The 21,716-nt window shown below is 38.8% G+C and overlaps 2 protein-coding genes across 9 annotated transcripts in view; one reads left to right on the top strand and one right to left on the bottom strand.

Annotated features, from left to right (window-relative positions):
* The window catches only part of ECA3 (endoplasmic reticulum-type calcium-transporting ATPase 3), a 116,495-nt gene extending 100,134 nt beyond the window's left edge, over nt 1–16,361 (top strand). For 2 of the 3 annotated variants that reach the window (XM_010274839.3, XM_088887456.1), the window contains 4 exons: nt 3,013–3,118; nt 3,239–3,292; nt 6,213–6,261; nt 15,773–16,361. In XM_010274839.3, coding sequence (XP_010273141.1) covers nt 3,013–3,118; nt 3,239–3,292; nt 6,213–6,261; nt 15,773–15,837 — 274 coding nt within the window. In that variant the 3' untranslated portion in view covers nt 15,838–16,361. Of the gene's footprint in view, nt 1–2,910; nt 3,119–3,238; nt 3,293–6,212; nt 6,262–15,772 lie in introns of those variants that run through there. The other variant, XM_010274846.3, reaches the window with a different exon arrangement.
* Nucleotides 16,362–17,958: 1,597 nt separating this feature from the next.
* LOC104608772 (uncharacterized) lies at nt 17,959–21,076 on the bottom strand. 6 transcript variants are annotated; one of them, XM_010274857.3, is made up of 6 exons: nt 20,912–21,071; nt 20,637–20,697; nt 20,221–20,532; nt 19,909–20,133; nt 19,671–19,818; nt 17,959–18,263 (listed from the first exon to the last, which is right to left on the bottom strand). In XM_010274857.3, the coding sequence occupies exons 1-4, from the start codon at nt 20,990–20,992 to the stop codon at nt 19,982–19,984; spliced, it is 606 nt and encodes a 201-aa protein (XP_010273159.1). In that variant the 5' UTR covers nt 20,993–21,071; the 3' UTR covers nt 17,959–18,263; nt 19,671–19,818; nt 19,909–19,981. The 6 variants fall into 6 exon arrangements, with proteins under 6 accessions (XP_010273159.1, XP_088743992.1, XP_088743993.1 ...); XM_088887866.1 differs by having other exon boundaries at nt 19,665–19,818; nt 20,221–20,529; XM_088887867.1 differs by having other exon boundaries at nt 20,221–20,529.
* Nucleotides 21,077–21,716: the final 640 nt, after the last annotated feature.

Raw genomic sequence — 21,716 nt, 5'->3', positions numbered from 1 at the left:
TTTCGAGTCTTCTCAGAATCCTCTTCAGGGGGAGAGTAGTGGGTTGGAAGAGGATTCTCATTCTCCCTTTCTTTTTGTTCCCATTTCAACACCTTCCACTACTACTAGCTATAACATTCCGGGTCAACCTATTGAGACTTCCACTGTGCCAGTTGCTTCTCCAGATTCGGCTGATGCTTCTGAAGGTTCCAGTAAACAAGAGAAAGAGATACTTACATACAATAGAAGGAAGAAGGCCCCTCAACCTCATGATTGCAACCAGTTGAACTCAGATCAATCTGTCTCTGCAATCCAAGGTAATTCTAATTCACTCAATTCAGATTTGGATCTTCCTATTGCTCTCCGTAAGCCTGTTCGTTCTTGTACCACTCGGCATCCCATAGCCGATTATGTTTCTTACTCACACTTATCCCCTGCCTATCATTCCTTTGTGTCTGCTCTTTCCTTTGTATGTGTCCCTTCCAGGTATTCAGAGGCAGCATCTGATCTAAGGTGGAAAGAAGCCATGAATGAGGAGATGAAAGCCCTAATGAAAGCAAGGACATAGGAATTGGTGGACCTGCCAGAAGGGAAAGGCACTGTTGGGTGCAAGTGGGTATTCACAGTAAAGCACAGGGAAGATGGGTCAATTGAGAGGTACAAGGCCAGACTCGTGGCAAAGGGATTTACACAAAAAGAAGGAATTGACTACAAGGAAACCTTTGCCCCAGTAGCAAAGCTCAACACAATCAGGGTTCTACTGTCACTAGCAGCAAATTTCTCTTGGGAACTTCATCAGTTGGATGTGAAGAATGCCTTCCTAAATGGTGATCTTCATGAAGAGGTATTCATGGAACCCCCACCTGGATATGATGTTGGAAAGAAGGTATGTAAACTAAGGAAAGCATTGTATGGTTTGAAGCAATCTCCCCGGGCATGGTTTGAGAGACTTTGTTTGGCCATGAAGAAAGTAGGGTACACTCAGAGCAGTGCAGATCATACATTGTTTACAAGGAGACAGGATGACAAACTTATAGCACTCATTGTGTATGTGGATGATATGGTGATTACTGGAAATGATGTGAAAGAGATGAAGAGGCTGAAGGGGTTCTTAGCTTCAGAATTTGAGATCAAAGACCTGGGAAATCTGAGATACTTTCTTGGAATTGAAGTTGCTAGATCAAGAGAAGGAATCTACATATGTCAAAGAAAGTATGTGCTAGATCTCCTAGAGGAAACAGGCATGATGGGGTGCAGGCCAGCAGACACTCCAATAGAACCAAGCCATGGATTACAAGAATCAATGGGTGAGGAATACTGTGATAAGGAAAGGTACCAAAAGTTGGTAGGAAAACTGATATACTTATCCCTTACTCGGCCAGACATTGCCTATGCAGTGCATGTTGTCAGTCAATTCATGTACTCACCAAAGACCCCTCATATGAGAGCAGTGGAAAGAATCCTCAGATACTTGAAGACTTGCCCAGGGAAAGGAATTTTGTTCAGAAAAAACAGTAGACTTGAAATTGAAGCCTACACTGATGCTGATTGGGCTGGGTCTGTTGGAGACAGAAAATCAACCTCAGGTTACTGTACATTCTTGGGAGGAAACCTAGTCACATGGTGTAGTAAGAAGCAGAATGTTGTGGCTAGATCAAGTGCAGAAGCAGAATATCAGGCTATGGCACACGGGGTCGCTGAACTCTTATGGCTCAGGACTCTCCTTAATGAGCTTGGTATCAAGACCGAGGGTCCTATCAAGCTGTATTGTGATAATAAAGCTGCTATCAACATTGCCAACAATCCTGTGCAACATGACAGGACAAAACATATTGAAATTGATTGACACTTTGTCAGAGAGAGAATTATTTCAGGAGAACTCTGTGTGCCTTATACTCCACCAGAGATGCAGATTGCAGATGTATTAACTAAAGGGCTGGCATCAACGAAGTTCAGGGACATACTTAGCAAGCTAAACATGATTGATATCTATGCTTAGCTTGAGGGGGAGTGTTAGAATGTTAGAGTGATGTTCGGCTGATAAGAGTTCTTATTAGCCCATTCTTATGTTTAACTTATCTTGTAACTGGGCTTGTGTTAATGGGCCTAATCCTGTTTAATGATTTAAGTCATCTGGGTGTCCCATCACTAATCAGGGGCATCCCAGTAATTTCTTGTACCTTGTACTATATTCATCTATAAATGAAGGACTGGTCGACTGGCAAGTATAGTTCGACATTTCAGCATCTCTTCTTCTTCTCCTCTTCTCTGCTACTTCGACTACAGTGGTTCAGCTTTCAAACATTACCTTCAAACTCCAAAGCAAGTTTGACTAGCATGTTGGATTTTTTGAACTGGTAAACAGAACTATACTTGAAATCAGAATTTCCACCATTCAATTGACACAACTTTAGGGACTTCTTGTGAACTTCTTGATCTTCTTTCTGACAAGGTTTAATCCTGGTCAGATAGATCAAATTTGATCTAAAGCTAGTTAAACACTGGTTGGTCAGCACATATTTCTGCAGAATTCTGCAGTTGCCTCTATATTTTCTTTTTTGTTGTGTCTTCATGGTTTTCTCATTGAATGCATGATATTTTTATTCACATCAACACCAGAGTAACATATGATAAAAATATAATCATCAGACAAAGTTGAAGACTTAAAACATAGTCTTACTCCAAATATCTTAGCTATTGAAAGTCCACAGAGGCACCAACACTGGGTATCTTTCTCCAAATATAATCTATGTTTTGCACTATTCTAAAAATTGATAATTTCAAATGCTATTTACTATTTCTATGTGGTTGTGGTGATGTTATGGAGCAATTGGTTTTCATTATAATTAGCTAAACAAGAATAAGATGGTATATTTGCACCCACAGCATTTATTATGTATCATAAAATGAAAATTCTTTATTATTTTGCAGTTGAGAGCAAAGTAATGACCAACTTCTTTTTAAGGTAATATTCTTGTAAAAATTTAGATTCAATTCAGATACTGACCTGTTTACACTATACTCTATGTCCAGTGTAATCCCTCCATGGAGTAATTTATGGCTTGTTGCATCAATCTTCCTAACTATGCTCCTTCACATGCTAATTTTGTATGTGAAACCATTATCTATTCTTTTCTCTGTAAGTAATGCTTCTCTTCCTTATATTTACTATTTTGGTTGTTAGAATTGTTTTACTTTATGCATTTTCCCCCAGTTTTATGAGAATGTACATTTGAAAGTGCATTCCTATCTGTTGCAGGTGACACCATTATCTTGGGCTGAGTGGAAAGTTGTTCTATATCTTTCTTTTCCTGTTAGTATTCTTTTACCTCCTTTTCTTTTTGATCTTTCTTTACAAAACATCAAATAAAAGCTATTAACCAATATTGCTCCCAGTTAACTGGGGTATTGGGAAGGGTGGACTGGATGTGAATTTTTCTTTCACAAAGTGGACACTCTTAGGCCTAAATCCAACTTCTTGTGCTTGTCAGCTTGGGATTTTGCCATTGCTTGGTGCAGTGGCTCTTTTTACTGAATTTCAAATGAGAGTGAATATTTGATGAACTCTGATTTATAAAGCTAATGAACTTAAAGATTTAATTAATTCATCTATACTTTCAAATTATTCTTAGGCTTTTTCTTGTACAAATTGCTACTGTTAGACTCGAACCAATGTTCTCATGCTTGTCAGCCTGAGACTTTGCTGTTGCACCAAGCAATGACCCCTTTTCTAGAATTTTAAATGAGCTAATATTTGGTGAATCTGAGTTGTAAAATGTTCGCTGTTAGCTCAGAGTTCCTAAGCCTGGTCAGGGATGATGCTTCTGGTAATAAGATAAATCTTGGGAGGATCTTTGGGTGGACAATTGTCCCCTAAAGGATTGCTTTCCTCAGCTTCACTCCTTTTCCTTTCTAGAAGCCAAGGTCATTGTTCAGGTTGCTATTGTTGAAAATGTCAACTCACAATGTAGAGGATATAGATTATCAAATTATGTACTTAGAAACCAACTCCACAGAAATAAGGCTTCTAGAGTGAGCTGACATTTGTATTTGAGAGATAAGATGGTTCAGAATAACAACTCAAAACCAACAGAGATGAAAGTTGACCTTGAATGTACCAAAATGAATAGCATGAATTCATACACCATTTGTAATAATTCTAGCACTCTGTCTTCTGCTCCACCACAGTTCAAGTACACCCAAAATTATAACCATTGTTGTAATTTATTTCCACTATTGAAATAAATTATTAGAGTGACAGCTATATATATGAGAATTAAGTTGATTTCCACTCAGCATGGACTGGGGTGTTGTTTCCTGCAATATTATTGACATGTAATGTGAGTTTTGAAAGCACATCTCGTGCAATTATAAATTTTTAAGTGGATGTTTTCAATAACGGGAAGAAATTAAAAGAAGAAAGAAAAGAAAAACAAAGTTCAATATTGAAATAAAGAGAAAAAAACAATTGAGGAAACAAAAGCAAAAGCAATTTACAGTGCTGACTCAAAAGTTCCTAAGATTGCTCCCAAAATTTTAATTTATATATTCCCTTTCCCTTTTCTTTTGCTTCTTCTTTTAATTTGTTATTGAAAATATCCACTTCAAAATTTATAATTGCATGAGATGTGTTTTCAACACTCAAAATTACATGTCAGTAATATTGTAGGAAGTCAACACTCATCATTTCTTTCTTGTCCATGCTGATTGGAAATCAATTTAATTCTCATACATATAGTTGGCACTCTTAATAATTTCTATTTATGGAGGAAATAAATTAAAAACAAGTTATACCATTCTAATAATGGTATATGCATTCATGCTATTCAATTTGATACATTCAAGGTCTAATTTCTCCACTATTGAATCTGCTTTGTTATACTGAACTTTGTCTTATTCCTCTAGCATAAATGCCAAGTCACTCTAGAAGCCTTACTTAGGAGTTGATTTCATAGGATACATAATCTATTTTTAATATAGATACAATTATACATCCTTAGAAACTTTACAGAGATTCACTGTACTGATCATTGGCCAGGACAATGTTATCATCAAGGTCCAAAGTATTGATCCTATTGATACACAAAAATTTGCGTATTGGGAGTTCAGCTAACCAAAATTTATATATATTTTTATATTTTGTTCTGAAAAATTGACAGGAGACCTGTCTAATTGTATATTTATTTTAATAAAAGTTAAAATATCAAAATTCTTAGTATTTGGCATGTCAGCAATCAAAAGATACGATAAGATATGCCCGATATAGGGCATATTGTATCAATACTTTGAACCTTGGTTATCATCACATTTTTCTATTGACACATGGAGGAAAGGGCTTAAACTAATTGGAGATACTCATTAGTTGTACACTTTCATTTTGGGTGTACCATTGAGAAGGTGCTAACTGATGCAGTTGGTAAGGCTTCTGGTTGGTTGTAGTGAGACTTTGGATTTAATTCCGCCTTCACCAGGTTTGGGGGATTATGGGTTTGGAGGATGGCATATCCCTGTTTTGTAGCCCATGGAACCAAAAATAAAAATGAAATAAAAACTCTAGGTGATAATAGGAGTATACAGGAAGTCTGTTGAACAATTTTTTATGCAAGTTACATTTCATCATTGACAATAACATCAAACATTAAGGCTAAATGGTTATGAAATTTGAGATGTTTGGCTTCTTACTTTGTAGTGAACCAATGCTAGTGCCAAGTGTGTGAGCACCATAGAGGCCTTAAATTACGAAAAACAGGATGTGGCATCCCTATAACCCCATGTGTTGGAATAAATCCCCTGTTTACACTTTGTCCTCTTGTTTCAAGGGTTCTGTGACCACAAATCATATGATGGTAGCACTGCTTTTTTATTTTTTTTGTGAAACTGCTGGTATTTTAACTCAATTCCACTAAGCCTTGTCCCTAGAGAAATCCTGTTTTGCCACCCCACTCTATCAATGTTGGAGTTACTTATAACCATAAACATGCATATTATTTATGATAACCTAACGATTCAAGGTTCATGTTAATATAGGTTTGGCATGATTTTTTTATGCTTTATGCCACCCTGACATAACTTTAATTTGATAATGTAGGCTTAGGACTAGCAGTGTAAGATAAAACTCAATATTGGAGTTACTTACGATAACCATATATATGCATATTATACAATTTGATTATACCTCTGTATTTTCTCTCCAGATACCATTTCACTTTGTGCTTTTGATGTATGTGCTACAGGTAATAATTATTGATGAGGTGCTGAAGTTCTTCTCAAGAAATTCCAGGGGTACTACTGTTTGTCTTAATATACCATGCTTTTGTTCTTTTTTTTTGTATTTTTGTTCCTAAAATTTAATCTTTCATTTTTTAAGTTTATATTATTAGATTAGTACTAGCCCGTGGACCCACATGCATCATTCTTTGATAGACATGAGGTATAAGCTTCAAGAAGAGGCATTCTCAAAATCCCCTGAAGCATATATATGATCCATCCGACTCACCTGTGGCGTATACCTCATCCATACCTAAGTCGAGAGTGTGAATCTAATTTGGATGGTAGCTGATTAATAATGTAAATAAAGAAAAAGTCCTTTGAAACTTGGAAAGAATTGCTCTTTAATTATATTTCAATTAGAACTAACATAAATTTGGACTGTAGGTTTATTTCATTCCTTTTTTTACCTATTAGCATCTTAGAAAAGAACAGTTTAAGTGGGCTTTTCATTCTGAGTTTTTTATTAATGTCTATTAGAAGTCATTCTAAAACTGTCCCCTTATCCTTACCAATTAGAGAAAAATTAACCAACCTTGGTACTGATCCAATTAAGCTCACAGATTATTGAGAAGTGTGCAGCCTCAGCATTAGATCATAAAAATTAGTGTTTTTCAGGGAAGGTAGCAGGGCTACGATCCTTTTACCAAAGGAAGCCTGTTTCTGGCTGAAAGACTTCGTAGATGGAACAGTTAACTCCATCAAGGCAGAAGGGTAGAAAAATTCTTTCAGCTACTCTGGAAAATTATATGAAGCAAATTCTGAAGAGGAACGAGAGAGGCTGGTTTTTCACAGTTTCAGAACACTTTGGCATTAATAAAAAGCAGATGATTTGCGTGCCTGAAGGTCTGAGGAAACAAGGGTGGGCCTCCTTTGCTGGCAGTCTTCAATCTTTCCACTTGAAAGTTGAGAGTGAGGCAGCAGAAGAATCACCGAACGGAAGTAACTCCTCCTCCCAGTGGTTACCTAATACCAACCTGGACCAGACCCCTGTCTGTCAAGAAGTAACGGTAGCAAGCTCAACCGTACGTCGGAGATTAACAGTTGAAAAAGGGAGGAAAAATTGGGAGCACAGAATGGTTCTAACGGTTGAAAGGGAAGTAAAGGACTGGACAAAAATCCTAGATGCAGTGGTACAAAAGTTAAAGCTGGAAGGTGATGCTATACTATTGCCTTTCTCTGAGAAGAAAGCTATCCTGGAAGTTGATGTTCAGAAGTGGAGCTTCAACACGATACAGATCGATGGCGGATTGGTACAGATACAAAAATGGGTCCCAATCTGTAATGAAATCGAACCAGAAGAAGGTAGCTTTCGGATTAAGTTGCTAGGACTTCCTTTTCACCTCTAGAACGAAACAACTTTTGAAAAAGTAGCAAAAACCTTGGGTGGAGTAGTGTTGGAGATAAACCAGAGGAGCTTGCGAGCAGTGGAACTTAGAGTTGCAGGATTGAAACCAGAACAAGTGTGTTATGGACGCACGCGATCATAGGCAGCAGCATTTAGGAGACGCACGCACCATCCGGCAGCAGCACTAGAGAGGGGCCCACACGACAGCTCAGCAGGGTGGGCCCACACTTATCTTGCCACAACAGCTCTGCTCGCCAACTTGCCGCCAGCTGCATTATCCCTCATCCCTTATCCCTTATCCTTATCCTTATCTTATCTTCTTAGTAAAAGTTTTGTTTGCCGCTAGAAGTAGGAGTTGTATTACCATTAGAAGTAGGTAATTTATTTAGAAGTAGGAGTTGAGTTTGATATGGATTACCCTAGCCTAGCCGAATCCAACAAGGAATCCCCTTTTGTAATCTCCTATTTAAGGAGCTATGAGTTGAAATAAAAGCATTCAGTTTTTCGACCAAGAAAGGTGCAAGGAGAGTCCGGGTGATCTCTTGGACAAATCACCCACTCAGTTGCCACAATAGGGTCTGTACGCAAGGGGAAGGGCAAGGGAAAGCAGGAGTCTCTCCCGGTGGACCGACCCGTGATGAGATCCTACGCCTGGGCCCATAACAAAGTGCCCCATTCGATTGAGATATGCTCGGATGGTGCCTGGTACAAAGTTTGGATTGCCTCAGAAGCTGAGGCATCACTTTGAGGAAGACGAACATCTGAAAAGGGAGATGCTGAGGCGGCCGGTTGGAGTACACGTGGCTTTCAAGGGCTGAAGAAGAAAACTGGTACAATGAAAACAGAAGGGGAACAGTCGCAGGAGGTTAACCAGCCCCAAAGCGCTCCATTTAAAGCAATTAATTCAAATTTTTTTGAACAAAAGACTTTTGGTTACGGTCGACAGTCCTATGCTGATGTGGCAAGAAGGGGTTTGGGTTCGGGTGGTAATAACCAGGGCGCACACTCTGAGCCAGTTCGAAGATTGGGTGAGCCAGATAGTATAAACACTCTTAGAGGCCCACGTGACACTCTTAGATGAAAAATCCCATCTATCATCTTCCAAAACAGTGCTGGCCGAACTGAAACAAAAGGAAAAATGCTGAACAGAGAGAGAAACTCGATCTCTGTGTTGGGTCCCTCGATTGGGTTGAGGAACAGGAAAGTAGGGCAGCAGATCGCCCAAATCCGCGCTATTTGAGGGATAAGAAAGAAGAGAGGGATGTAGAAGACCAAGAAGGGTGGATAAGCTGTGGTTCAGACAGTGACTTTGAGGAGGAGAGTTCAGACGACATTTCAAGTTTTGGAAGCTTGGAAGATGAAGGATCTCAAGAGGATCATAACAAGGAGTCCCTAAACTTGGACTGCCTATTCCATGGAGATTTGGTGATTTGGTGGGAGAACAAGAAGGGAACAAGGAGGCAGAGATGCACAACACAGAGGCTGAAAACAGAGAGACTCACAATCAAAGAGGTGGGGGGCAATTCTAGTGCCCAAAACTGGAAAAGCCTCTCTCAAGCACTAGTGTTGTACGGAAAACTGAGGTGTTAGCTTATGTTAACCCAGAACTGAGCAAGAATACATCACAGAATGGTAAACAATCAGGTAAGGGGAGCAGTCGTTGTGAAAACAGAATGACTGGGAATATTTCCCTCCAAAACGAGGAGACAAAACTCCAATTTTGACACACTGGGCTTGACAACCATCTGTCCGTCTACAATCCCAATTCCCTTTGCCCAGCCGAACCCAGGTAACCCTGCTAACCCTGTTCATTTAGCTTTTGCTACTGATGCGGCTTCTGTTTCTCTTGTTCCAGATTTCATTCCCAATCCAGTCTCAGAAGCCCATGAGAAGGAGGCTACACTGAGTCCTCGAGGAAAGAAGGGGGGAAAGGTGAGGATGGAGGGAACTTTAAGGGAAGAAAGAATATGGGGAACCATTGAGAGCATAATGGGTGAAATCGAGAAAAATGAGCTACAAAGGAGAGCTACAAATGGGTCTGAGCTGGTGTGCAATGAGGAGGAGGTTAGAATGGAGGAGAGGACTAGTTATGGAGAGAACAGAAATGAAAAAGGGAAGGAGACTAGGAAGGATGATTCGATGGCTGAATTTGTTGGAAAGCTGGGGTGTAAGCTGAAGAATCTAAATGATCTAAAAGCTTCCCTAATAAAAAGAAAGGAGGCGAGCAAGATTAAGAAAAGAAAATTGAGTGAAGTGGAGAGATTAAAGAGAGATATCGAGGGGGATAATAAGTTTGGGGTGAGAGGGGATAGAAGGAAAGGATTCAAATAGATATCTGGTGGTTTTTTAGGGTTAAATTCTAAAGTTGAGATGAGAATTCTAAGCTGGAATGTGAGGGGATTGGGTAATGCAAGGAAGAGAGCAACTATCAAAGAAGTAATTAGGAAGTTCAATCCGGATGTGGTGTTAATCCAGGAGTCCAAGAGAATGGACTTCGATAGTAGATGGGCAAGAAGTGTCTGGAGTTCTAAAGGGATAAAGTGGGTGGCTACACCATCTTGGGGAGCCTCGGGTGGGATCATAACATTGTGGAAGGAAGATGTGGTGGTAGGTTTGGAAGAACTGATAGGGGATCTTTCAATTTCTATGAAATTCAGGCAGGTGGAAGATGGTTTTGAATGGGTACTAACAAATGTATATGGCCCCAATGACTATAGGAAGAGGAAGAGGTTATGGGAAGAATTGAGTGATATTAGGGGCCTATGGGAAGGACCTTGGTGTGTGTTTGGGGGGGGGGAACTTTAATGTAGTAAGATTCATAGAGGAAATCAACAATCCCAGACAGAGAGTGACAACCAGCATGGGAAATTTCAATCAATTTGTGGATACTTTTGAGCTTAAGGAATTCCCGATCCAAAGCAATATCTACACTTGGTCCAACCTTCAATCTAACCCAATCTGCTCTAAGTTAGATAGATTCTTGTTCTCAACAGATTGGGAGGAGCATTGGGGGAACCTAAATTCTAGAGCACTCCCTAGACTCACTTCAGACCATTGGCCTATAGTGTTGTGTAAGGAGGACTTAAGAAGAGGTGGACCTGCTCCCTTTAGGTTTGAGAATATGTGGTTGATCCATCTGGGATTCATAGAGAAGATCAAAGAATGGTGGGAACAACACAATCCGTTGGTTGAATGGGAGGGGATGAGATTCCACAAAAAAATTCAATTCCTAAAATCTCAAATAAAGGAGTGGAACCGTCTGGAATTTGGAAGAATGGGGGAAAGAAAGAAGATTTTAATGGAGCAAATCGAGGAACTGGACTTGAAGGAGGAAAGGGGTTCTTTTGGAGAAGAAGACAAAGAATTGAGATGGAGGGTTAGAAAGCAGTTGGAGGATCTCTTATTGTAGGAAGAGATAAGTTGGAGACAAAAGTCTAGATGTAAATGGTTAAAGGAAGGAGACAGAAACACTAGATTTTTTCACTCTGTGGCAAACACTAGAAGAAGGAAGAATATCATTTCTAAGCTAGAAGTTGATGGAGTTGTTCTTTCCCAACCAGTAGAAATAGCAGAGGCTTTTGCAACCCATTTTAAATCAATTTTTGGAAGGCCTCTAAATGAGAGGATTTGGGTGGAGGGGCTGGAATGGCCAACTCTTAGTTTAGAAACTAGAGTGGGGTTAGAGAAACACTTTGACTTAGAGGAGATAAAGGAAGCAGTATTTTCAATGGATAGAACGAAAGCTCCAGGCCCAGATGGATTTACAATGGCATTTTATCAGGATTGTTGGGATATTGTGAAGAAGGACCTAGTGTTGGTTTTTGAGGAGTTTCACAGGAGGGGAATCATTAATCCGGGTTTAAACTCCACATTCATTGCATTGGTCTCTAAGAAGAAAGAGGCATCACATCCATGGGATTTCAGGCCAATTAGTTTGGTGAATAGTCTGTACAAGATAATTGCAAAAGTCTTGTCTCTAAGAATTAAGAAAGTTCTTCCAGCCATTATCAAACCCAATCAAGGAGCTTTTGTGAAGGGAAGGCAGATCACTGATCAAATTTTGATTGCAAATGAGAGTGTAGAGAATTTTAGGAAATCCAAGAAAAAGGGAGTGGTTTGCAAACTAGACTTAGAGAAGGCTTATGACCTAGTTGACTGGTCCTTCTTGGTGGAGGCAATGAAAGGTTTTGGTTTTGAAGACAGATGGTGTAGATGGATCTGGGGTTGTATCAGGAGTTGCCATTACTCGATATTGGTGAATGGAACTGCAATAGATTTCTTTCCGACCATGAGAGGAATAAGACAAGGTGATCCGCTCTCCCCCTTTCTCTTTACTCTGATTGCAGATGTCTTGGGGAGACTGATACATAGAGCCGATTCTAGAGACTTAATAAGAGGTTGAAGAGTCGGAAGGGGGGAAGTACCACTTACACACGTGCAGTTTGTAGATGACACAATCCTATTTTTTGAGGGTGGGGATATAAGATGGATCAGAAACCTAAAACTAACAATACAACTCTTTGAGCATATGTCTAATCTTAAAGTGAACTTCGATAAGAGTTGTGTGGTGGGAGTGAATTTGGAGGAAAGGGAAGTAAGTGATTGTGCAGGTGTGTTAGGGTGCGCTATCTCAGAGTGGCCTATCACTTATTTGGGCCTCCCTCTAGGAGATAACCCCAAGAATGAAAGCTTTTGGAACACAGTAGTAGAGAGATTTGAGAAAAGGCTTGCTTCTTGGAGGAAAAATTATCTTTCTCTTGGGGGGAGAATCACCTTGATTAGGTCTACCCTTTCCAACCTTCCTATTTACTTCATGTCAGTGTTTAAGATTCCTACAAAGGTCTTCAACAGGATAGAAAAATTAATGAGGGGTTTTTTATGGGAACCAGGAGTGGAGAAGAAAGACCATAGGGTGAGGTGGGAAGTGGTAAATAGGAGCAATATGCTAGGGGGGCTTGGGATTGGGAATATCAGGAAAAGGAACATGGCATTATTGGGGAAATGGTTGTGGAGATTCCCGTTGGAAAGGGACAAATTGTGGACGAAGATTGTGGCTAGCATACATGGGCTAGATGAGAATGACTGGGATCCTGGAATTTTGGCAAGGACTACTACCGCATTCCCGTGGAAAGCCATTCATGATTTGCTTCCAGTTTTCTCCCCTTGGATTAGGTACGATTTGAACTCCGGTAATCGAATAAAATTCTGGGAGCAAATTTGGGTTGGGGACCTACCCCTAAAAGACCAATTTCCATCATTGTTTGCTTTGTCAAATTTGAAAAATGAACCCATTTTCTCCTTCTTGGTTCCTTCGGATTCTTCTTCTGGGTTTGGGTGGAATTTGGGGTTGAGAAGGGCAATAAGGGATACAGATTTGGGGTGTATGTCATCTTTGCTAACCATCCTTGAAAATGTTTTCTTGAACCCTAGTAAGGGAGACACCAGAATCTGGACCCCTTCATCCGGCTCTTTCTCTTGTGCTTCGTTTTTTGAGACATTAGCCCAACCTACTACTCCGCTTGGGCTGTCATTCCCGGTTAAAGAGATTTGGAGCAAACCCATTCCTCCTCGGGTTGGTAGTTTTTGTTGGGAAATTTTCTTGGAAAGAGTTAACACAAATGACTTGCTTCAAAGAAAGAGCCCCAACTGCTGTTTACTTCCCAATAGGTGTATTCTTTGCAAAGCTGATGGGGAAACGGGTTATCATATTATGGTTACTTGTCCAGTTACTAAGACTGTTTGGGAGTGGGTGTTTTCCCTTTTTGGGTATACTTGGAATCCCCCCGTGAGTGTGCAATGTTTGTTCTCTCCTTCTTTCTTTAGTTGGCCTAAGAGAAGGGGGAAGATTATGTGGAGAAGCATTAGGGCTGCAGTGTGCTGGTCAATATGGGAAGAAAGAAATTAACGAATTTTTTCAGATAAGGAGAGAACCACAGAAAACCTAACAGATTTGATACTTTCAAGGGTTGCTCATTGGCTGAAATCAATGGAGATATTCTCTGAATTCTCTATGGCAGACATGCTGAGAAAGTGGAAAGAGGTTGCTACTGCTGCTATGTATAAAAGGAACTGTAGTCCAACTTGGACGCCCCCTCCCGCCGGATTCATAAAACTGAATTTTGATGGATGTAGCTTAAGGAATCCAGGGCCCTCTGGGATAGGGGGTGTTTTCAGGAATGAAGAGGGGTATATTACTGCCATGTTCTCTAGGCCAATTGTTGAGGATGACTCTCTTAGGGCCGAAATTCTAGCAGTTCTTGAAGGAATCCAAAAAAGCAAGAGAATTAAGCATTAGATGCTTAGTGATTGAGGGGGACTCGAAGGTGGTGATTAGGTGGCTGAAAGGAGATATCAGTGGCTTGTGGAGCTACAGCAATGAGAAGAAGAAATTTAATTGGCTGTGTAAGGACTTAGAGGTGCAATACAGTCGGGTGAAGAAAAGTGCTAACTCAATGGCTGATGGGTTAGCTAAGCAAGGGGTGGCTAAGGATTCTTTGTTTTGGGCACATTTTTAGTATTTTGTTGCCATTTTGATGTTGGGGAGTTAAGATAGTTAAACTCCCCATTTTCTGTAATTAATTTTCACAAGTATTATTCATTAATAAAGATTTCTGTTATCGATAAAAAAAAAAGTGTTTTTCAACTTCTGAACCTGTCAGATGGCATATCACTAGTATACTCCTTTTTCCCTAAACTTAGCAGAATAAAAAGTAAACAACCTGTACCATGAAGCAAGTTGTTAATTCTGAATGCCAAGGCTTGGCTTCTTTAAGGAGGGCCCTATGAAAGATTATGTATGCACCCTTTGACCACCTGAAGTTAGCTTAAAAATTGAGAATAGGACTTCCACTCTCATAGGGTTCTTTTCTCTGATTAGGATAAACCAAAAAGATCATACCATATGGTCCCTATAAGTTCCTTCAACTCCTGAAAGTCCCAGATTACCAATTGAATATATATTAAGGTTAGTGTTGCAATGACTCTTCCAAATGGATGAAGTTTGCTAGACACTCCATCAGTTCTTGAGAGGCGCTTCTGCATGATATTTTCTTTTTTCATTCATTGTTTGACATAAATGAACAACTAACATAAGCAATGGGTGCCATTTATCCTATAAAACGTTATTAATGAAGATAAACTTTTAGTCTTTTTTCTATAGGTGTTTTATGCTATAATATATTAATTATTTTAATAGGCATGTATGTGAGTCCTTGTTTTTTGTCTTGCTGAGTTAAATGCCCACATCCACATGTTGGATTTTGATTCCAATTCCCGTGTCCATGCAACATTAAATGCCTCTTTTTTCTATAGAACATTATTAAATAATGAAAATACACTTTTAAGCCTCTTTCTATAGGTATATAAAGTATATAATGTTAGAACTTAAAAATTATATGGATTAATTTAATAGTTTATAAGTTCTACAACTCTGTCCAGAATCTTTTTTTTTTTTTTCTGAGTCAAACGTCCAGGCACATTGGTTTCTGATTTCCATGTCTGTCATTTCATCTGGATCACAAATAACACCACCCTTGCCATGTCTAAACCAGACCTCAGGTTGAATGAGTCCACCTTCGTTCTCACGCTTCACCTCGGGAAGCACATACTAGCCTCTGTCAAAAGTTATATTCTTTGTAAAAAGGAATTCACAAGTTAACACATGTTGGCTGAGTCAACCTCCCTTGGTAACTCATGCTCCAAGGGCCTGAATGAGATGTTCATGTTGCCAAAGACTAGCTTAAAAGTTGAAACATTGCTGATACATTCAAGGGCCTGAATCACCCTTCACATTCAACTTCCAAACTGCTGCAGCCTAAAGATTAGCTTAGCCACAGACATGAATAATGAGAGATATAGCAGCTCAGATTGAAAAGAAAGTTGCTCAACATTCAAATTGCTGTTGGAGCATATGGTTGGAAGTTCCTTGCATATTATTTAGGAAACCTTTTTTTTCAATTCAGTTTCTTGGACCTTCCAGGAGTAATCATGCCATTTTTATATAGTCACTTCCCTTGTATAGATTTCAGAATAACATCATACATGGAAGGCATTCTTGACACTCATTTTAACGATTTCAATTTTTTCCTTAATTATGATCTCTGTTTTGAAGAAAGAACAGAACTTGTTTTCTTTAAGTTCACATAATTTACTTATACTTTGTTGCCACCATGGTTATAGGTATGAGGTTCAATTTCAGATATAGAACTGACTTACTTCCAAAGAAAGAATTGCGTGACAAATAATGGCTGGTTCCTACTCTTGAGTGCAATTTGGCATGCGCACACAGCTTCATGAGATCCTGATCTTGCAAAAAGAAACTGAACTGGGTTATACTGTCTTGAGGTGCTCTTTATTTTTTATTCATTCTCTTCTATCGGCCCATGTATTTTGCAAGGGTGGATCAAGGTGAACAGTGACACTGCAAAGGCTCTTGACGATCCAGCCCTACTGTAAATTTAAGCAGACTGAACAATGGCTCTCTGATAGTTGTAACTTTTCCTTTTTTTTATTGTGAATTTTCTTTAGAGTATATAGGAACAACATACCCAACCCCTATGGGCGATCTTGGGGGGTGCAATGATTTCACACGTATGTTTTAAATGAATGATTCATTAACTGGATCTGGAAGTTTTGCTGCTTTGCAAATTTGTTTTGTAAGGGCATCCTTAACACAGAACAAGATGGCATTAAAAGTGGCTCAAAAAGTAGCCTAACAATATTATGTAGCACATATTGTTCAATGCAATACAAATAGCTTTTTTTTTCCTTTCCTTCCTATATAACTTTAAACCCTTGAGAGAAATTAATATTTGTTGCTTTTTTTCTTTGGTGAATTGATTATACCATCTTTCCAACCATTCTGTCCTGCCTTTTGTAAGTCCCAAACGAGGTTTGAAGCATTTGATATTGCCCCCCATCGGCTGATACATGTTGGTTTCTGCATATACCAGCGGAACACGGGTGGAGCAGACCAGGTGTTATTGAACATAATTGACATGTATTGTTGAATATTTTTTTTCTGTTTTTCATGCATCATCAATATTATATCAACTAGAAATTGATTAAAAAAAAGCATAACAAGCTAACCCATCACTAAAATTAGTAAATTTCACTGGTTTCCAAACTAAGCCCACGGACATTTCAGGGTAGTTGGAATTAAAAGTAAATGATTAAGATACATATTTTTTGTGTTTATACCTTAATTAAATAGTCATGTAAGCGCTTAAGTGTTGTCAATGTGCTAATGCAATTTATGAGTCTCCCTGGTGATCTTTATTATTACACATAAGCCATGCATTTTTCAAGTATATCCCGATGCATTTTCTAAGTTATGTACATTTCATGTTTTCTCGTGAATGAAACTCCAATGCAGATGCCAAATATCAACTTAATGGACAAAAAATACAACTCTATGTACGCCAATGTCAATCTTTCTGTAAGGACTTAAGTAACCTTGTAAAGATCTTCCGGTATCATACCTTTGCCGGCGCCATTGGTGTTGCCATAATCAAGAGATGGATTAGAAGTAGATCAATTCGGGTGCTTTTACTGTTAAATCAGCATATCAAACTTTTCAAAACATCCATCCATCCTCATCAGCAATCAGTTTCAAATGGACACATTTGGAAAACCAAAATTCCATGTCATTATCAAGTTTTTTTCTTTGGAAGGCACTATGGGCTGGAATATTAACTAAGGATAAGCAGGCCAAGTGGATACCCAATGGACAAACCACCTGTATTCTCTGTGAAAATTTAGAAGAATCATTTCATCACCTATTCTTCAAATGCCCTTTTGCTAGAGCTTTATGGTGTGCTTTACAAATTGGTATCAACCCAGAAGAGATTCAAATCTGGCCATTACACAGAATTATCACTAAAACAAACACCAAGAGAATAGGTACATCTCTCTGTTACAATTAGCACTCTACCATATTTGGAGGGTTCGTAATGACAAGCTGCATAATAATATCCAACTTCAACCCCACGACATCTCAAATCAAATCAAGAGGGTTATGGGAGCTCATGAAGAGAACACTTTCCATCTCAATGGTCCATCAGCATCTAATCTTCCTCGTAAAAGTGAAAATGCTTACTTTTATTTATTTACAGATGGATCATATGACCCTAACACAGGTACAGCCGACATTGGGTATGTTCTCCAGCATGCTTCAACAAATGTTTATATTGCTTCAGGAGGCTATTGAATTAAAGCGATCTACAATCGAGACAAATCTCAGTTTTTTTCTGATGCCAAAGAGATTGTAGATAAGCTTAATGACTCCAACAAGAATTACTCATGGATAGATCAAATTTAGGCAAAACATTTTCCATACACTGTTAAGATGTTTTGACCTCGTAAAGTTTCAATTCATAAGTAGGGGTAGTAATGCTTTAGCTCACACCTTGACTTTTAATGTCTGTAAATATAATATACAAGGCTCACATGAACGATCTGATGTACTAATGTTAAATAATTAATATACTTTTTGCTTAAAAAAAAAGTAGAAATGCAAGAGGCTCCCTTCTGAGGACCTGTGCTAACCACAAGGTTTAACCTTTTGACAAGTAAGATGGAGGAACAGTAGAACGGTGAATGAATCATGCCTGCTTAGCAACTCGGAGGACAATAGCATTGTCTCCGTTGCTGGAGAGGCCTCGTAATCAATCTACAAAGAAATAAAACAAACAAAATAAAATATATTATTGTTAATACTTCATATCGCTTGCGCAAGTGCTCTCAACTCTGAATTGATTGAGGTTTCAACTGACAACACACGAAATAATAAATTGGATATTTGGTAAGAGAAAATCATTGTGCCCGCCCCACATGCGATTGGGATGTGCTGTAGGCGTATGGGGAGTAGCATAGTGTCTGTTGTGATTCCATTTCAATGATACCTCAATGTCACATTCCCGATACTTGAATCATGTATGATTGATTGATCAGGTACAAATGGCTCTTAAGTAAAATTGTCCTTTAGAGGCATTCTTCTTTTAGATTTTGAGAGAGGGGAAAGTTGGTCAATGAAATCCCATTGATCAAGAATCTCATGTTTTTTTATTTTTAAATTTATGTGAGGACCAGAGAAGTTTATTTTCTTGAGTATCACTTATCCGAATAAATGATACTCATCTCCTACGTTAATAAATAACTTTCCCACTAAAAAAAAAAATTGTCAACACTTAAATGAGACAAAAATACCCTTTTTAATAATAGATTTTTATGGATAAAATAATTATTACCTTATTTATATGAAAAATAAAAAAACGGATAAGTAACTTATCGAAAAGCAAACGAAATCTTAGAGAAACACCATTTTTATATTTGCTTGTTGTGTTTCCACTTTGCTTACCTGACACCTAATGGCGTTTATATATAATAAAAGGAAAAATCTATGATGCCAAAAAGATATGATAATAGAAAGAGTTTTGACCGATCAAAACCCACACATTAATTTTGATAAACAACACCTTATTTCATGATTCCAGTTTTGGTCAGTTGTTTTTCTCCGATTTCAGATGCAAAAGCGCAAGGGACACAACACCATAATACCAAACATTGCTTTTAAGAATTATATCTCAATTCTAAGAAACTATCTCTTAGAGTGTCAATATACACCCTAAACATGAAAATTCTGAGTGATCTGCTGTTTTTTGAGAAAGGCTTGCAAAATGCAATTTCTCAAGAGTGTTGACAGATCAGCTGATACGTCTAGACGAGAAAGCAGAATGGGATTATGAAAATAGAGAATGCTTCATTTTACCCATAACCCACACGTACAAAAAAGATATTTATTTTGGATTCCCTTGAAATTTCTTGTAATATTTAAAGTTTAAAATGTTCATAAATCCTAATGAACTCCGCCTCACTTTTTTTTGTTTTTTTTGTTTTTTTTTTTTGCTTTTTTCTTTTTTGTTATTAGGAATTTAGGATAACAAAAAAAACCAAATGTACCCGGTTTCTGTTCTTTGCCCATTTGGATGGAGTCACATAATTGAGTAAAAACGACAGTAGGAATCCTGTTCTGAGATGCTACCAATTACCCAAATTTTTAATCCAAACTTACACGGACCAGAGGCAAGGATGCTTCTCCTGAGTCCTGACCCAGGACATGGAGCCTCAGGATTTGGCATTCAGCATCGTTTCCATTGAGAGTTGAGTAGAGACCTGATGGCCCGATGTGATGTCCATTGGCATTCATTTCTTCCGCCCTTTCCTTTCTGTCCGATCAAAGCTTTCAAGGTCAAATAGTTGCAATCATCATTGATCTAGAAGCCTTTCCATTCCACCAAAAACAACAATATAAGTACCTTGTAATCATTTTGAAAAGCAACTTCCAAGTTTCTGCAGGATCTTGAGAACGTATATGAAGCAGAGCACTGGTCAGGGTTGTAGGGCAGAGTTATCATAATCACTACAGGGCTGGGAATCAGCTTGGTGATGGTTCTCTGTATTGTTGCATTTTGCTGCATTCCGGCTGAGCCTTTTAGCCAACCTCCTATGCTTTAGCTTGTTTCGGGAAGTGCAAGGTTCATCTGAACAGGCAAAATCAGCGTACAAGTAACCTAACTGAGGATGTACAGTATAATACCCAAACCCAAACAAAAAGAAGCGAAAAGTACCAGCCTGGTTATGAACTTCAGAATCAAATCCCTCAGAAATGTTGTCATTGTTAGCTTTAGAAATTGAGTCGTCTTCTCCAGGACGAGGAGGTTCAGCTTCAGGAACATCAACAGAGTCACTGGTAGTTGAAGGCAAGAGCGGCCCAATAATTTTAATTTTCCTACGGCGGGAAGCAGCTTCCTTGAGTTTCTTCTTCCGAAGCCTCTTTCTCTGAGCCCTTGTTAGCTTCTTCTGAGTCCCACTCTCACTAGCACCGCTGGAGGTTGAGCTGTTTCCCTCCTCCGAGTTATCGTCATCACCTCTATCTGCTACTTCAATCCCAAAACAGTGAAGGGCATATGAATATGATAATACATGGTAAGCAATAAATGCTAAAAGCTAAAACACTACAGATCCAATGGGTTTTAAGTCCTACCCGGAATAAGAGCATCCAAGTCCAGACCATGGGGCAGCACAGCTTCTTGCTCAACTTCTCGCTGTGATGTGATGATTGACACAAATTATATAGTTAGTTCGTAACTTTCATCTGATTATAAGAAATAAAAGTGAACATGCAGAAGCGGGTATTGATTTCATTGCTTTCAACCGGTCAGTGTGGTTCGTGATCGTGTGTTATGTGCCCTTGCAGAAACCCTAGAATTGAAAAATTAAACGACTACGTCAAAGACTCAAGAGAGAGAGAAAGAGTACTTGTCGGGAAAGAGGTACAGGGGGATAGAATCTGTTCAAGAAGGCCTCATAGGACTTCCTTATACTCTCATCCTGATCCATCCCAATTCCGAACAGCTTTTCCCGAGTGATTTGGGCGGAGTGCTTCTCGCTTTGCGGAGTTCACAACAGTTTTATACTCGTACAGCTCATCTTGATCTTCTTAAGTTTCCTTTCACGTCCCCAAAACTCGCACCAAAGGCTGTGTTTGGTTGCGAAAATTTGCATTGATGCAAAATTATGATAATGCAAATAATTTTGATGTAAATTATGATTTATTTTTATTTTAAAATTTACTTTATTTTATTTGATTGCAATGTAAATGAAACAAAATAAGATATCAGAATTAAGTAAAACCCAGAATAAAATTAAATCAGAATTTACATTCTTTTTATTTACACTCATATATTCATATTAATGCAAATAAAATTGCACTGCAACCAAACACAGCAAACTGGACCGGTCCGTCTGGATTGTTGTTTCTTAATGAAAGCTTTCGCTAATTATTGACGGATCAGATCAAACGAGGAAACAACTTGCTTAATCTGATTGAAGATCAGCTTCTGAAAATAGGAACTCTGTGGAGGAAATCTATTCTATCCGTGTTACCAAAAGAAAAAGACTTCGGCCGGGCTAATCGCGGAAATTTGCGGGTCAACCTGAACCGCTCCAATCTATTACTAGTTGGTATTCTATTCTGTTGGGGCCATGTCTTCCTGACCCGGTGACCCCATCCGGGTCCAATCTATCCATAGCCCCACCTGAAACGACTCCGGATCTCCTACTC

The sequence above is a fragment of the Nelumbo nucifera genome, chromosome 5, assembly GCF_055504915.1.
Source record: "Nelumbo nucifera cultivar China Antique chromosome 5, China Antique-T2T, whole genome shotgun sequence".
NCBI lineage: Eukaryota > Viridiplantae > Streptophyta > Magnoliopsida > Proteales > Nelumbonaceae > Nelumbo > Nelumbo nucifera.
Note: the sequence above shows the minus strand (reverse complement) of the source record. Positions and strands in the feature narration are given on the sequence as shown.